Source organism: Pyricularia pennisetigena, chromosome 6, assembly GCF_004337985.1.
Source record: "Pyricularia pennisetigena strain Br36 chromosome 6, whole genome shotgun sequence".
NCBI lineage: Eukaryota > Fungi > Ascomycota > Sordariomycetes > Magnaporthales > Pyriculariaceae > Pyricularia > Pyricularia pennisetigena.
In genome coordinates, this window is record NC_043744.1 from 3,027,725 (window position 1) to 3,044,693 (window position 16,969).

At 54.3% G+C, this 16,969-nt stretch overlaps 1 protein-coding gene across 1 annotated transcript; it reads right to left on the reverse strand.

Annotated features, from left to right (window-relative positions):
- Positions 1-87: 87 nt before the first annotated feature.
- Positions 88-15,392, reverse strand: PpBr36_04700 (uncharacterized protein; the record flags this gene model as incomplete). Its single annotated transcript, XM_029891859.1, has 3 exons — positions 88-240; positions 348-14,307; positions 14,362-15,392. The coding sequence occupies 3 exons, from the start codon at positions 15,390-15,392 to the stop codon at positions 88-90; spliced, it is 15,144 nt and encodes a 5,047-aa protein (XP_029749182.1).
- Positions 15,393-16,969: the final 1,577 nt, after the last annotated feature.

Genomic DNA, 16,969 nt, shown 5'->3' on the forward strand with positions numbered 1-16,969 from the left:
AAAGAAATTGACATGATCAAAAATGTGTGACGAACAAGAACAGAAAAAAAAAAAAGAATCCCAGAAAACTTTGTATCGAGCGCCAATTCAGTCATTCCTGCCCAGGGCATTCATAATTTCTACAAGGCGCGAGATGACGTGCGCGGCCCCTTGTTCATTTCTCAGAATGCCTCCAGGCCCAAAGACACCAATGTCCAGGCCGTCCTTGTCGTCAAAAGCAGCCTCAATATCGACGGCATCCTAAGTTTTGTAAGTTGGTTGGGTTAGCTCTTTTTTTTTTTTTTTTTTTTGCTATTTCGTGACTGTAGAAAATAAAAAAAAAAGAATAAAATATGGTTGATCCCTACCTTGAATGCGTCCATGACTGTATTTTCCCCTAGCCAGTGGTAGTTTCGAGGGTGCACATCAGACCTCGCGACAGCCGCGAGGGCGCTACCATCTCCTGGCACCGGCTCTGGGACCTCTGATCGATCGTCGCGCTGGTCGTCAAGCACAGTCGAGCCGAGAAAGTTGACAAAGCAGTCGACCTGCACCCCGGTCCAGTCTTGGATCTCCCAGAGGCCGACGGCGGCGTTGCCCGCGTCGGATATGTTGTGCAGGTCCCGCTGCACCTCGGCGGCCACGTCGAACAGGGTGGCGCCGGACACGCGGCGGACTCGCAGCGGCACTAGGCTCAGCGTGGGATGGTACGGGAGTTGACGGCTGTCTTGGTCGTCTCTGTTGCCGAGGTAGATGCCCAGAACGACGTCGCCGGTCGGAGCAACGTCCGCGGAGACCGGTGCGGATATTATACCGGCGGTGGCTGCTATGAAGAGTGCTTGGAAGCTCACGCCTCGGTGTGCACAGGCCGACTGGATATCTGAAATAGTCGAGACTGCGCCAGGCAAGAATTTTGAGACTCGTGCTTTCGCATCAACGACGGTCTGGCGTGCGAGACCGGCGGGAATACCGGCAAAGGGTGTCGGGGTTGCCCCCTGGAGATAGTCAACCCAGAACCTTTTGCGGCTGTTCCTGAGCTCTTGGGAGGCCTCTAACGTAATTCTGGCCCTCCAGTTGTCGGCATAATCAAGGGCGGACGAGAGAGTGTTCGAGTTCTGTCCCGCGAGCAAGTCTCCAAAGCGATGGACTATGTTTTGCAGGCTGAAGGCGTCGTAGAGAGAGTGGTGGAGCTTCATAGTGACTATCCAGGGACTGGCTGCACTGCCCTCTGATTCCCTTTTAGCGGCAAAGTACGCCATTGGGAGCGAGAGTACGCCGCTTTGGATCTGGCCCGAGTTGTTGTCGAAGGATGATGTCTGCTGTTGGTAGGAGGTGTTTGGAAGCAAGACCACTTGAACAAACGGACAATCCCTGTCATTTGTGGCGAGGAAGACGGTCCTGAGGATGGCCAAGTTGCAGACCATGGCACTCCACTGCTGTTGAAGTACCCCGAGTGCCAAGTCGTTATATTTGGCAGGTAGCCGGTATTGGAACTCGGGGAAGAAGACAGCTCCGTCCGTCTTTTGCCATAGGGAGATCATGTGAACCTGCATAGCAGTAGCAGGAATGATCTGCTGTACGTTTTCCTTGGCTAAACCGGCCTCAAGAGTCAATGATTCGTAGTAGACACCGAGCTCTGCGCGGGCAGATGTGGTTACGGCCTTATTGGGCAACTCGGGAGCGGCCTGCTCCAAGCTGCTAGTCATCTTGGCCATCTCAACCAGGCTTTCAGCTCGGAGCAGATCCTTGACGCGTATCTGGATTCCTGCCTTTCGCAGCAGGGAGGAGACCTTGATGGCGCTGATGGAGTCGAGGCCGATGTTGTAGAGATTGTACGACCTTTTGACAGCACCCTGCGGCAGACCACTCACCTCGGCCAGTGTCGTCCTGAGCTTTTGTTCGACGTCCGTCCACTCGTCCTCGTCTGAATCCGCATCGATAAGGGTCGAGGCGTCGGTCTGTGAAGACATGGCGGTGATGGAAGACGGCGTGTTTTGAGCCTTGAGCCTGAAGGGATCGAGGCCGCACACCAGGATATCACTGCCGGTGACCCCGGGGCGTGATGTTGTCGACCGGAAGACTGAAAGATCGGGCGAGGACTCGGTGAGGAAAGCTAGCACCTGATCCAGCTCGCGCAACAACTGCTCCGTATCTTGTTTCCCGAGAAAGTCATCGCTGCAGGCTGTCCGCCAGACGACCGCGTCGTACACAATCTCCATCTCGATGCAGACTGGGTACTCAACTGCCGAAGTGCCGTCGACCGAGGTCATGAGCGGGCCGGCAGGCTCGGTAGCAGAGTCGCGCCGCCGCTGCTTTTGCATGACAAAGAGTGTGTTGAACAGACCGTCTGGGTTTCGACCCCCGCCCAGACGCTGTGCCTTGCGTAGCGGGAAATGCTGATACTGAAGCACCCCGGCCATGGTCTCCTGGAAGTATCGGAGAAGCGACCCGATGGTGCCGTGCAGGACGGCGCGCACGGCCACCGTGTTCATGGTGGGGAACATCAAGCTCTCGGCGGACTCCGTCTCGCGGCCGGACAGGACACAGCCGAATGTTACATCGAGCGACTGGACTCGCCGGCTCAAGACCGCGGCCCAGCATACCTGCCCGACAACCTGTGGGCTGACGGCGCGGCGTCTGCAGAAGGCCGAGAGCTCCGCCGCGGGCTTGGCGGATTTCAACTCGGCGCGGTGGACACGCGTTTCCCTCGGCTTGGGACTGTCGCTGCTGGCCCTTCTGCTTCCCAGCTGCAGCTTTCGAGGCTGAATGTTTGTCGCACAGGCCCCGGTGAGGGTGTCGATCCAAAAATCCTTGGACTCTTCCGTGGCGGATTCGAGAATGTGTCCAAGATAGTCGATATAGTCGGGCCGCGGCGGCGAGTAGTGACCGTTGTATGCGTCCTGAACATCCTGCAAAAGTAGCCCAAGTGACCAGCCATCGTAAAGAGCGTGGGCGATAGACAGGATGATAAATTTCTGCGGTCCAAGGCAGACGAGTGTCACTTTGAACAGGCCATCTGCACCTCCAGTCTCTTCGGTGTGGCGGCGGATGCTTTCGATAACGTCTTGAAACTGCCCCTGGCAAGTCACCTCGCGCTGGGTCCAGCTCAGCCGCATTTTCCTGAGCACAACCTGGCAGTATGCAAAGTCGAACTGGGGACTCTGCACCTCGATGAACGTGGTGCGAAGTATGGGAGAATGATCGACAACGGATTGCCATGCCGATGCGAGTCTTTCCATGTCCACGTCTGAAGGGAGCTCCAGGATGTCATGATTGAAGTAGCGCCGCATGCCTGATTGGAACATGTCAGCAGCCATGGCATCCTGCAGCGGGGTTGGCGGTAGCACGGCCTGGACTTGATCCAAGTGCAAATTCTGGATGTGGGATGCGGCGACGTGCTTCCTCAGCTGTTCTGCTATGCTTGAAACTTTGGAAGCTGCGTCGTCGCCGGTGCCGCTGCTCGTGTTTGCCTTGCTTGCCTTGTCGACCTGGTCGAGACTCTCCATGAACCGCGCAATCGTTTGACCCTTGACGAGTTGGCTGTTGCTAAGAGCGATTCCATTCTTCTTGAGCCGCGCCGAGAGCTTGATGGTGTCTATGCTATCGAGGCCCAGCTCCAGCAGGCTGGTTGATTCGTTTACGTCTTCGGGCGAGACGCCTGCCAGTGCCGCAATCTCATTTCTGATCAGGGACGCGTCGTCGGACCACTCAAAGCTCGGCTTTCCGAGCTCAACCTGGCTGAAAGCGGCCTGTCCATCCCCGATCTCAGGCCTGGGTCTTTCAGGAGCAAGACCACCGTCAAGCGAACCAACCACAGCATCCATGTTCCCGGCCATCGTGGCCATGGATTGTTCGAATTCGTCTAGCATGACCGACAGGACATGCTCATCGGCAAAGCCCTTTTGTGCCACCAAGAGGAGCTCGAGACGGTCATCTCGGGCAAGGGTGGCTTCGAACGCAAGAGGGTAGTCCGAGCTGATCAGGGCCGGGGATGCTGACACCTCGGTCCAGAGCTGCTCGGCCGCAGCGACGGAAGACAAGGGCTCTCTCTGGCAGGAGAAAAGAGTATCGAAAAGCGGCCTGCCCCCCGAGCACCACTTCTGGATATCCCGGAGCGGAACGTGCTGGAAGGGGAGCGTGGCCGTGTTGAACAAGTGGCAGGTCCGCACGAGCGACGCCCATGTCTCGCCCCGGCTGATAGAATTGCCCGAGTGGAAGGGCAGAGTGTTGAACAAGGGACCGACCACATGCTCGGCGTTCTCGACGTCGATGGCACGGCCGAACACGATGACGCCCAGGGTCGCCGGTTCAGCGTACCGAGGTTGCAGTACCGAGAGCCAGAGGGCCTGGATGACTGCAGAATGCGTGACGTTGAGCTTTTGGCGGACGGGCTCCAGAGAAGCAAAGCTGAGAGTTCGAGCAAGCGCCATGTCATGACAATTAGGTCGCTCGGAGAGTCGAGGAAGACTCTGCAGCGAGACGCCGCTCAGGTGATGTTCCCAGAAGCTCTTGGTGTGGTTGAAGTTCCGCAAAGGACCGTGTATGAGGGCATCGATAAAGGTGGTGCGAGACTCGATCTCCTCTGTGCCGAGATAAAGGGCCGCGACTTTGGCGATCATCATGCCGAGACTGTTGGCGTCGTAGAGCCCATGGAATATATGCAGCCTGAGAAGATTCCTCCGCTCGGTCTTGACGACAAGTAACTCGAGCGGCGACGTGATTTCTTGCGAGTTTCGCTCAACCCACTGCTCATAAACCCCAAGAAACCGACTCTCCAGTTCGTCGGCGGTTGTTTCAAGCTCAGCCCAGGGGAGCTGCATCTCTTTCAAAGCCACTTGAACAAAGCCTTCAGAAGAGACGAGGAACTTGCTCCTCAGAATGGCAAACGAGTCGACGATAATCTGCCACGACGACTTGAGGCGTGCAATGTCGACGTCCGGCCGGAGCTCAAAAGTAAAAACGTTAAAGTACGTGCTTCTGTGCTCTTCTGCCTTGCACCGCATGGCCATGCCGTGCTGCAGCGCCGAGCAGGGTGCGATGTACTCGATCTGCTCCGAGGAAACGCCCAGGGCCCGGCAGGCGCGCGACCGATGGAGGTGCTGACAGGCCTCGACGAGCTGTCTGGCCTCGAGCACAGCACCGGCGTCGTTGGCAGTCACCTCTGACTGGAGAGCCCGGGCAAGGTCGCCCAGGACCGGGTTCTTCAAGATCAGGGCGGGAGAGGCCTGGGCTAGGCCGCCGCGCTTCAGGGCCCTGGACAAGCGCAGGACCGAGATGGAATCGATGCCGATTTCAAAGATGCTGATGTCGGCTGTGGGCTCCTGCTGCCCCGGAGCGAGCACCTGCATGTTCCGAAGCGTGCCGATTAGAATCCGCGCAATGTCACCGTTCAAATCGGCGGCGGCACGGGCACCGGCTGAAGACGCCGCCACGAGCTGGTCCTGGGTCAAGCGAGAAAACAGAGCCCTCAGGAGCTTCACCTCTGCCTTGTTGTTGGACGAGAGCGGCATGAAGGGAAGCTTCAGGATGTAGGTGGGCACCATGTACCCGGGGAGCTTTGCTCGGCAGGCGTCCTGCACGTCACGGGCTAGACCCGCAGCGTCGGGCGAAAAGATGGCCTGCAGAGTTTGATCCTGCCCTCCGGGGCTTTCCATCTCGTCATCCACCACGACAAAAGACACCAAAAAGTCCTTCTGCTTGCCCTCGTCGCGGATAACCAGCGTGGCCACGTCCTGGACCTGTGATATGCCGCTCTTGATCGCATGGTTGATCTCGCCAATCTCAAGACGTTGTCCACGAAGCTTCACCTGGTCGTCCGCACGCCCGAGAAAGTCGAAGCAGCCATCGTGGAGGATCCTGACGAGGTCGCCCGTCCTGTAGACCCTCTCGCCGAAATTTCCAAGCGTCGGGAACCTCTCCGTTGTGAGGTCTTTGCGGTTCAGATACCCTTTCCCAACTAGCTTCCCCGACACGCAAAGCTCACCAACGCCTCCTCTCAGTGTGGGAATCTCGGTGCCAGGCTTGAAGACGTAGGATCCCACATTGGGGAACTGCTTGCCGATATTGGACGATCTGCCAGCGCGGGGCACGCGTTGGTACATGGTGACGCCTATGGTTGCCTCGGTAGGGCCATATGCGTTGTAAATAACGCCCTGGTCGCCCCAGGCGTCGAGGATCTCTTGCTTCAGCTGCTCGCCGCCCGTGATAAAGACACCCTTGCAAAGCGATGGAACATCGTCGGGGTGGACCAGGCGAGCCAGACTCGGCGTCAGATCTATGTGCGTGATTTGCAGAGTCGAGATGGTGGCGATCAGATCCTCCAGGATCAGATCCTTGGGTGCAGCCACGAGCGCGATGCCCACACTCCAGCTCCAATACTGTTCCAGAACAGAGACGTCAAAATGGAAGGCCGCAAACTGCAGCCACTTGGAGTCTTCGTCCCAGTGGCCAGAGAACAAGTCTTGGAAAGAGAGCATAGCCTGGACGGCATTCTCATGCGTAATCTCGCATCCCTTTGGTGTTCCGGTGGTGCCAGATGTGTAGAGACAGTAGCTCCTGTCTTCAGGACTCAGCTCGGCTTGGCGGTCTGCCAAAGGAGTTGATGGCGCCGAAAGAATGAACTCATCATCCAGCCCTACGACAGGAACCGAGACGTCCATGTCAAGATTTGAAGCCCGGTTCACATCCGTCACGAGAGCTGAGGCTCCAGAGTCCTCAATGATGAACTGTCTCCTCGCCGCAGGAGCCGCAGGATCCAGTGCGACAAAGGAACAGCCGGATTTGAGTATCCCCAGTATCGCAAAGTATGCCTCGGGGCACTTGTCAAACAGTATAGCAACAATATCACCGACTTTGGTATACGGAGCAAGAATGTGCGCGACACGGTTACCGTTCTGATCCAGTTCTGCAAAGCTCCATGTCCGCGACACAGCATCGCAGCCGTCAAGCGCCGACACAAATTCCAGTGCTATCTTTTGGGAGTACCGTTGGGCCGCTTCCTCCACGAACTGATGGAGGAATCTGACCTTTGAGGGCAGCTCCGGCTCGGCGGCTGGCGTAATGGAAAACAATGACGGGCTTTGGGTCCACAAATCATCCTCGCAGCCCTCGGGGTCAAGGGCCAGATGTGTCAGGACGGCGTCAAACTGCCTGACAAGCAACGAACATTGCTGCTGGGGTAAGACATCGTTGAAAAATGTCAACTGGTAGTGCAGGTGCTGACCTCGGGGTTCAACCTCCAACGAGAGCGGATAATCGACCGTAGCCTTGTCCTCAACGACCTCCCAGGTGTTTGATATTTCTTGTCCTGCATCGTCTTGTAGCTTTTGATAGACCACAAGTGTATCAAACAGTCTTGTATCCGGCAGTCCCAGCCAGTTCTGAATCTGCGTCATTGGCGTGTGCTGATGACGATGAAGGTTCTTGGTTCGGTCCATCATGTGCTCAAGCAGACTTCTGTTGGTGCTCTTGTTTTCTGCAATAACTGGCAGGGTAGTGATGCATGGAAAAGGAGCCGATCTGGTAGCGCCAGAATTACGACCAGAAAGAACAGTTCCAAAAGCCACGCAAGACTCTCCCAGATAGGAGCCGAGAATCCTGCTCCAGGCTGCTAATATCGCAGCCTGCATGGTGATGCCTTCTTTCCTGAGTGAGCGTTCCAAAAGAGAGAGTTTTGTGTTGCTCAACTGCGACTCGACGCAGATGGATCGTTCCTCCACGCGCAGGGGCGTCATGACTGGAAATCGATTGATCACCGTCTCGGAGGCCAAGCTGCGCCAGTAACTTTGTGCATCATCCCGGCCGACTCTAGACTGGGAAATGATTTCCTGGACTGCAACATCGACGCTTCCACCCCGAGCCGTTGGCTCTTTCTCGGCAGCGGCTAAAGCCACCGAGTCCAGGATAGTCTTGAGAGATTGCGCGTCGTAGAGGACGTGGTGAAGGGCAAGGTGGACGTCTACGCCAGCCTCTCCCTCCAGAACCACTGCTCCCCATGGCGGCTGGTCTAGGTTGTTGTAGACCGTGCTTTTCACCTCTGAGCGCCATCTTTCGACGATGAACTCTGCAACAGCTTCTTTGGGGATGCTAGTCACTTTGCCAGCCCATTCGCGGTATCTGATCATAGCAAATGAAGCATCCTTGTGCTCTACTGGAATGAAGCCTGTCCTCAGCATCTCGAAACTGCCCGAGCAATTCTTCCATGCTTTCAACACATCTTCTGCAGACACAGTTTTGTTGGCAAGACGGAGATGCAGAAAGTTGAGATAGTTGCTGCCGTCAGAGTTGATGAACTCGCTCAGCATAGCTTGCTGCAAAAGCGTACATGGGAGAACTGCCTCGACCGCATCGCAGTTCTGGATGTTGTTTGTGATGTATTTTGCAAAACACTCAGTCTGGAAGCCTTCGAGATCATACGAAGCCTGCGTGCTACGAGAATCTCCTCCGGTCTTGTTCTCGTTGAGGAATCGAGCCAGCGCCGAGTATGTGGGATGCTCCATCACGTCTATCGACGAGACGTGGAAATTCTCTTGCCGTAAAGCCGAGGCAATCTGGACAGCGCTGATGCTGTCTAGTCCAAGCTGGAAGATGGTTGTGTTTGGCCGAATTGCCGAATCGGGCACTGTCGCAAATTTCGCGAGTACGGAGCGAATGGACGATTCCGTCTTGGAAATCTCTGCATTATTGGCTGCCATGGGCGACTGACTGAAATCGCTGTTGTTGGAAGCAGAGATTGGAGTCGAACGTTCCAACTCCAAAGCCTCGAGTTGTTGTTTCAAGTCATTGGGGAGTGTTTTCTGCGTCAGAGGAGCTGCTGAAGGATAGGACAGAGCCTCGCTGAATATATGCGAGAACAACTGCGCAAGAAAAGAGGCCATCGGCGACGATGCGGCGACACCGTCATAGTGCATCTTCAAAACAAGTCTGTTCTCCTGCGGCTCAGGAATGGCTTCGCACACCAAAGGCACGTCCATGCTACCCTCGTCGTGCTCGAGCGACCAGATCTCCCTGTTTAGTGGCCGGGAAGGTTGTTGCAGAAGCATTATGCTATCAAACAAGCGAGCCGCACCGATGGAGGAAGAAGAATTGAGTGACTGGATCCGGCGTAGAGGAGTGAATTGGTATTGCAGGGCCTCAACGCCAGAATCCTGAAGAAGCTTTATTAGGTCGGTATTCCGCTTCAGGCCAGAAAGTTCTGCCCTGACGGGGATCGTGTTGAAGCACGGAGCGACGAGGTTTTCTACGCCGTCGATTGGTACGGATCTGCCGCTGATGACGTTTCCAAAGCAAACATCTGGGTCGTGCAAAATGATGCTGAGAGCCGTTGCCCATGATGCTTGACAAAGGGCTAAAAGTGAAAACCCGAGCTCCTTGACTCTATTGTTTGCCGTTTCCAACGAGACTTCCATCACGTGTGATGCAGCCCCGGGACGCTCTATGCTCTTGACGCTGGCGGGCAATGCCTTGGGAGTGAAGTTTGAGAACTGATGTTTCCAAAAGTCGTCTGTTGAGTCCGGAAGAGATAGAATTTCCCGCAAGAAGGGCTCATAAGAAGCTGGTGGCGGTGACAAAGATCCAGCTTGGATGAAATGTTCAACCTCAGAAAGGAGCGTCGTCATGGCGGTTCCATCATAAAGTGCGTGGTGACAGGTGAAGATCAAAGTGTTGGTCCCGTCATGACGACCTAGGCCAAGCGACACTGGTGGTTCAAAGGAGTCAAGGGGCGGCACAAGACCACCTGCCATAGCTTTGAGACAATCTTGGAGGCTTTCCCCATCGTTGAACACGTACCACTGAGGCTTCCAGCTTTTGAGGGCAACTTGCGCCATTGCATATCTCGAGGAGCTCGTGGTAAGGAAGCAGGTCCGCAGGATAGAATGCCTCTCTACCATGGTTTCCCAAGCAGACCGCATCGTCTCTGGGTCTGCAGCTAGCTTGAATACCATTTGGTTCACATAAGACGCCCCCACATTGGCAGCTGTGGTCTGTGAGGCTGCAAGCATACCCTCTTGGAGAGATGTACATGGGAGGATGGCATCTATTTCGGTATGTTGACCAGCAGCGCTGGCTTGATGAGCCTTGAAGTTTTGCTCAATCTCTGAAAGTACTTCTTTGTCAAAGAAATGGGTCTCGCTTTCAGTCCTGGTCGAAGCTGACTGTGCGGGGGAGGCTTCCAGGATCTGCCCAAGCCGGGCGACACATGAGCTTTTGAGGACCTGCGAGACGGGCACCGGGACACCCACGAGTTCTCGCAACTGTTTGGCCACTGATATCGCCGAGATGGAGTCCAGGCCCAGGCTTGGAAACGGTGTCCAACGGCGAACCGCTGTCTGCTCGATTTGAAGAATAGTGGCAAGGATTCGGGAGATGGCTGTTTCAAGCTCCGACCACTGCTCCTCTGCTCCCTCTGTTGTATCACCAACAGCACTTAGTCGGCCTAGGCTGTCCTGGTCCAGCCGTGCAAGGGTGTCACGCAGTTTTGCCTTGTCAACTTTGCCAGAAGGGGTTGTCGGTATCACAGAGATGGGGATTAGGTAGTTTGGAACCATGTATGTGGGTAACCGAGAGCTCAAAAGATGGAAAAGTGCTCGATTATCGGCGGGAGGCTGTGTGGTCTCGGCATCGTCAAGGACGTGGTATGAGACCGAGTGTTTTGCTGCCTCCCGACTCGATGAAGGTACGTAAAACATGGCCAGCTGATCGGTCTTTTCTGTACCGCGCGAAATGACAATTGTGACGGCAGCATCGACGGCTTCAGACTCTCGCGCCACAGAATCGATTTCTTTGAGTTCAATTCTTTGCCCACGGAGCTTGATCTGGTCGTCAACACGCCCACTGATCAACAGGGAGCCATCGGGCAGCATACGACCCAGGTCTCCGGACCTGTATAGCCGCCCATAATCGGGGTGGTCGACAAACTTCTCCCTGGTCAACTCCGGCATCCCCAGATAGCCTTGTACAACTTGATCGCCGCCAAAGCACAGCTCGCCGACAGAGCCGAGGGGGACCAGGTCAATTCCCTTGCGATTGTCGTTACGCACGACGAATGATGATGTGTTCTCAAAGGCAAATCCGAGATGCTGAATAATGTCGCCAGCTTTCATCTTCTTGACAGTGCAGATGTTTGTTGTCTCGGATGGGCCATAGCCTTGGTAGAGAATGCCAGCCCACTTGCAAGCCACAGCTTCCGTCATGGGCTCACCTGAAGTGACCAAAAACTCCACTCCGGGGATATTTTTGGGGTCGACAAGAGCCGCAACCGTGGGTGTCATGCTGAGATGTGTGACTCGGAGCTCCCGGATCGCATTCTCAAGGTCGGCAAAGAGCGTGTCGTTTACCGCAGAGCACAAGCACATCCCCATCTTCCATGCATAAAAGATCTCAAACACCGAGACGTCGAACGCCTGGGAGCAAGACTGTAATAGTCTTCCGGGCTTGTCATTCCCCTCGCTCAGGGGGTATAACCTCGACAGAACATCAAGGTTGCTCATGATGTTGAGCTGGGTTACGCAGACACCCTTTGGTACGCCCGTACTTCCCGAAGTGTAAATTATATTCGCCACACGAGAGGCGTCAGGGGTGACATCGAGGTTTGAGCTCTGGAATTGCACCAGGTCTTCTTCCTTGGATATGTCGAATAATTGACATGTCGTGTGTATGCCTCTCAAGCTGTGGATCGAAGATGCATCACAGAGACAGGCAGCTGCTTCTGAGTGACCCAAAATGGTTTCAATGCGTTGCAAAGGGGTAGACGGGAGAAGTGGCAGGTATGCACACCCCGCCTTGAGTATGGCCAGTATGCCTGCATATAGCGAGATAGACTTCTCCATGATTATTGCCACCGTCATTCCGGGCATAACATTTGAGCCACGAAGAAGATGTGCAATCCTGTTTGCTTGGCTGTTTAGCTCTTGATAGGTCGCTGTATGGGCCTGAGTATCACCAGCGGCCGAAACAACGTCGGCAAAGCATACCGCAGGCATTTCGGGCGACTTGATTGCCGTCTCCTCAACCATGCGAGCTAGGTCAGCACATCCTTGGTATGATGACGGGCTGATGTTGTGCCTTGAGGTCATTCCAGGAGGTACAGCATCGCGAAAGCATGTCAACGATGCGTCCGAGTTCTCGACCACGAAGTGGACCAAGCACCGAACTTGTTCCGCAAAAACAGATATGTATTCATCCTGAACTGCATTCGTGTGATAGGTGACCCGGAGCAAAAAGTCAGAAGACCGAGGCTCAACCTCAAAGAGTAGCTTTGTCTCTAAATAATCTTGATGTGCGACCTGCCTGACGCATGAAGTCGCACTATCGTGCGACGTGCTGACAAGTGACTCTTGGTAAACAAAGAGTAAATCGTACAGAGATTGAGACGGCAACAAGCCCGCAGCCTTTCTGATTTCGGCAAGCGGCAAGACTGAGTGAGGGAGCATTGCGCGGTTGGTGGCTTGGAGATATCCCAAGAGCTCTTTGACCGTGCGAACATCAGACAGTTTCGTCCTTGTCGGGACTGAAGCCAAACAGGGGCCCATGATGTCTTCGACCCCGGAAACTGGCAGAGTGCGGCCCGAGGTCACTGTTCCTATCACTACATCGCTGCTACCGATGATGAGGCTCCAAACCCAGATTATGCAGGCTTCAAACATGATCTGACTGCCTATTTCAAGGTCTCTAGCCAGATTCTTGAGCCGATCGGGGTCGACATCTATCGTGAAAGTGTCTGATTTCGTCCTGGATAGCCCAGAACGTCGAGATGTAACGAGAACAGGGAATGCAGTCGGCTGATATCCCAAGAGGTGCCCTGCCCAAAATTGCCTGGCATTATCTTTGGCGATGTTGTAAGCGGGCGAGTTGTAGTATTTGACAACGGAGCTGAATTGACGAGGGGGTTGCAGCTCGTTCCCTTGAAGAGCAAGGTTGAGATCGCGGATAAATATATCCATAGACCACCCATCATATAAAGCATGATGTAATTTGATGGTAAGCCGGAGGGAACTGTCTTGCTGCCGTATTGTGTAAACAACGGAGGATGGCAAATCTTCTCCAGAGGGTATTGTAAGTGTCGCCTCATCCGCGCCTTCATTGGAACACTCAAGATTTTGCCATATAATCTGCAAGAACCGGCCCTTTGCGGATTGGGCAAATCCCGTTCGGAGTATCTCATTGGCTTGCGCCAGCCTTTGAACAGCTTTCACGAGATCTTGGGTGCTGCGCTGTCCAGAGATGTCCAATTCGACCCAGTTGCAGTAGGAATCAGGATTCCGTGCTGTCTCTGCAAGCATGGACTCCTGTATAGGCGTGCAGCAAATGACTTGTTGAATTTGGTTAGCTTCGTGCTGGACGAGCCAGGGGATTTCTGGTATTGGGCGAGATATGTCGATCTGGCTCTCGGTGGACCAACTTTCAGAAGCTGCTATTTCTTGCCTGTTGCCTGGGAGCTCCACGACGAGTTGCGACAAGTGCCTGATTGATCTTGACTGCAGTACATCAAGAGTGTCGACGTGGAAACCTGCCTCTCTGATCTTTGATGCGAGCTTTATAGCAACCAGGGAGTCCAAACCAGCCGAAGCCAGACCAAGGGAAGGCTCGACAGCAACTCCAAGACTTTCTTCAGCTAGTTGGCAAAGCCTTTGCTCGGTAGGGCTTTGGTACTGAGGGGTAGTCGCAACAGCTTGTGCTTGCTTCCTTTGTCGTTCGTAAGCGGCCACCATGCCCTTGCGGTCTACCTTGCCCGAGGGAAGCCGGAGAAATTTTTCCAGCACCAAGACTTCGTTGGGGACCATGAACTTGGGAAGCCAAGTCTCGCATGCTTTGATGATTTCTGATTCGATGGAAGTACGGTCTTCCCCATCAACCAGATCAACATGGCAGAATGCGACGAGAATGCTGCCATTGACGACGGCCGCAACTGCGCCATGACAGCCTTCAACGCGGAGGATGGCAGCCTCGACTTCGCCAAGCTCCATTCGCTGACCGCGCAACTTGACCTGGCCATCCGAGATGCGACCGAGGCATTCAAGAAGTCCATCGGCGCGAAGGCGGGCTTTGTCGCCAGTACGGTAGAGTCTCCCATATGTTTTCGAGTCGATGAAGGCAGACGCAGTCTGCTCGGGGCGGTTGAGGTAGCCTTCAGCCAGCTGATACCCGCCTACAACTAGCTCGCCAATCTCACCCACTGGAAGAATAGTCGGGTCTTTGGCGGTACCATTAGGAAGCTGGTTGGTCCCGCTATCTTCTGATGGTATGGCAACAATAAAGGCTGAAACCGCCGAAAGCGGAAAGCCGATGCAGTTCACGGACATATCAGACTTGACTGCTGGTTGAAGAGTGCTGTGGGCATGTCAGTAATGTCGTGCGTCTTGGTAAGGGCATAAGTGGACTCACCAGTGTATGCTCGCCTCTGTTGGTCCATACATGGCCCAAAGAATGCTATCCTGTTGTCCCTCTCCGCTCCCCCCAAACTCCTGCACCACGGGGCCGGTCAACATCTCACCAATTGTGAGAAGAAGTTTGAGACCAGGCGCGTTCTCCCTCTTTCTCAGCAAACTCCCTGCAACCGTCGGTGTGAGCTCGCATGCATCTACATTCATCTGGCGCAAGACGGCAGGTAGATCGTCGAGCATAAGGCGTCTGTCGCAGCTGACTAGTGTGACTCCACGGAATAGCGGGAAGAAAATCTCAAAGACGGACACGTCAAAGGTTGGGGCTGCGAATTGAAGAAAGCGGCGAAAAGGCGGAATGTGTTCGTCATGGGCAAGAAGGCTCTGAGTGGCGGCGGCGTGCGAGACGCCGACACCTTTGGGCGTTCCAGTGGACCCGGATGTGTACATAACGTAGGCCAGGTCTGAGGGGACAGCGGCTCTATGTATTAAGGAATCGCTGTGGTCACACCCATTGTCTAAAGAGGAGTCGGCCCAAGCTGGACCGAGCCCAATGACTTTGACATCATTATGCTCCTCTGAAAAGATGTTTGCAAGGGCCTGCGATGTTATGACAACCCGAGCAGATACATCCTCCAAGATGAATCGAACTCTTTCTGTTGGGGCGTCCAGGTTAAGAGGGCAGAACGCTCCGCCGGCTTTCAGGATAGCCAACAAGGCAATGTAGAGCTCCGGGCTCTGCGGTAGCAAGACGGGAACAATGAGCTGCTTGGTTGCTAGTGTATCGCCGGCCGCTGCAGCAGTTATGCGAGCTGCAAGCAGGTTTGACTTTTGGTGAAGACTGTCGTATGACAATTGAGTAGCCCCTTGTGCACCCGTGTAATGATGTATTGCAGAGGCATCATCGTGGCGTGCTACCGCAGATATCAGATTGTGTAACAGCGAAGGTCCCGCCAACCGTTTTGGTGCAGGATTCAGAATGGACAAACTTGGCTCTCTGCTAGCCGAATGCCAATCGTCGGTTGGTACATCCATGGCTCAGGTCTGAATGTAGCAAAGAGGCACCACAAGAGGTTTGGAACAATTAGGCGGTTCTTGCGGCGGGTCAAAGAACAAGTTTAAGAAGCTTCCAGCAACTTCAATATACCAGAATAGAAGTGTCTATTCTCAGGATCTCTTCAAGATTACGCTCGAGATGTGCAGTAGGTGTCGAGTGCGTCAAGGATCCCGAGATTTCTGAAGCGTATGAGATCTTGTATAGAATGCAATATCTATACGGGGCTTCCGGACAGAATGTATGCAAAAGGCAGCAAGGCAACTGGATGCACCGTTGTACCTGGATACTGACGATATACTGCGATGGCTGCAACATAGATCGAGTGCCTCATCCACAGCGCGCCCAGACCTGTCAGTCCGCCTCGGTTTCCCGTTTCGGGCAGGCGCGCAGAAAGAGAGGAGACAAATAGCCAAAGGACCATGGAACGACTGCTATGGACGGGCTTAGCCGGGCGAATATGCGTTTGATTTCCCCGTGGAGCCCTGAGATTTCAACCAGTTAGCATCAGTGCAAGAAGGAACATGTTCCGTAACACATGCGCTGGGATTGGCGGGAGCTTGTGGGAAGGGGGGACGCAACATGATGGCAGGGGTCTCGGGCAGTGGTCAGCGGGCAAATGGCGTTGCGGGGATTATCAATCTGGTGGCTTGGGGTGGGAGCAACTTGGGATTCTGCAGCCATGTCAAACATCAACGGTCATATCATCACTTGATGCTTTTACTAAGACCATTTGGTTGGTCCCCATTTATTTCTGGAGTTTAGTACCCGAGATGAACCTGGTTCCAAAATACTAAATCAATGGATGGTAGTTGCTTTGACGAGGTGCAGTGGTCCGTCGCATGTTGCCTCTGGTATGGATACTTGCCTGAGCATTCGGCGCATGAAGCCGCCTGTTTTCTTTTTGAGGATTTTGGAACGTGCTGTTATCCTTGAACGGGCAGATAACGGGGTGGAGGGAGGAAGGGCTCGGTTTGTACAGCTCAGGCAAATCATGGTGGATTGGGTGAGTGAGGGGCATTGGGACCAGGCAATCAGTGCGGCAGGGTGCCCGGGTAGGTGTCTGCAGTGACACTCTCCCAAGATCAAAACCAAACAAGATAGAATAAAAAGGCTCAATCGCTTCAATCAGCGTTGCCTGCCGCGAGAGACCACACCCCCGCGAATGGTTGCGTGAATGATCACATGGGAATGGAGGTTGAACACTAGCTCAAAACAGTTTCTTGTGGGAGTGTTGGCATCATATGATGCATGATGGAGGAGGGGTGGGAAAAGCTCGTCATCTGGAAGCTTTGGGAATCGACGCACTAGAGATCGGTGCTAGGAAAATATGGGGAGCATTCAAGTAAAAAAATATATATATGTATGTGTATATATATAAAATAGCGTATAGGATGCGTCGATACGGATTGATGCAACCGGCGACGTAAGGACCCTGGCGATCTGCAGGTCGTGTTCAGCGTGGCTTGTTCGTGAAGTACATGAGAACTGCTTACCAGGAACACACGGTCTGGCAGGATTTGCATTGTAAACGCACCTAGGTTGCGCTGCATATAGA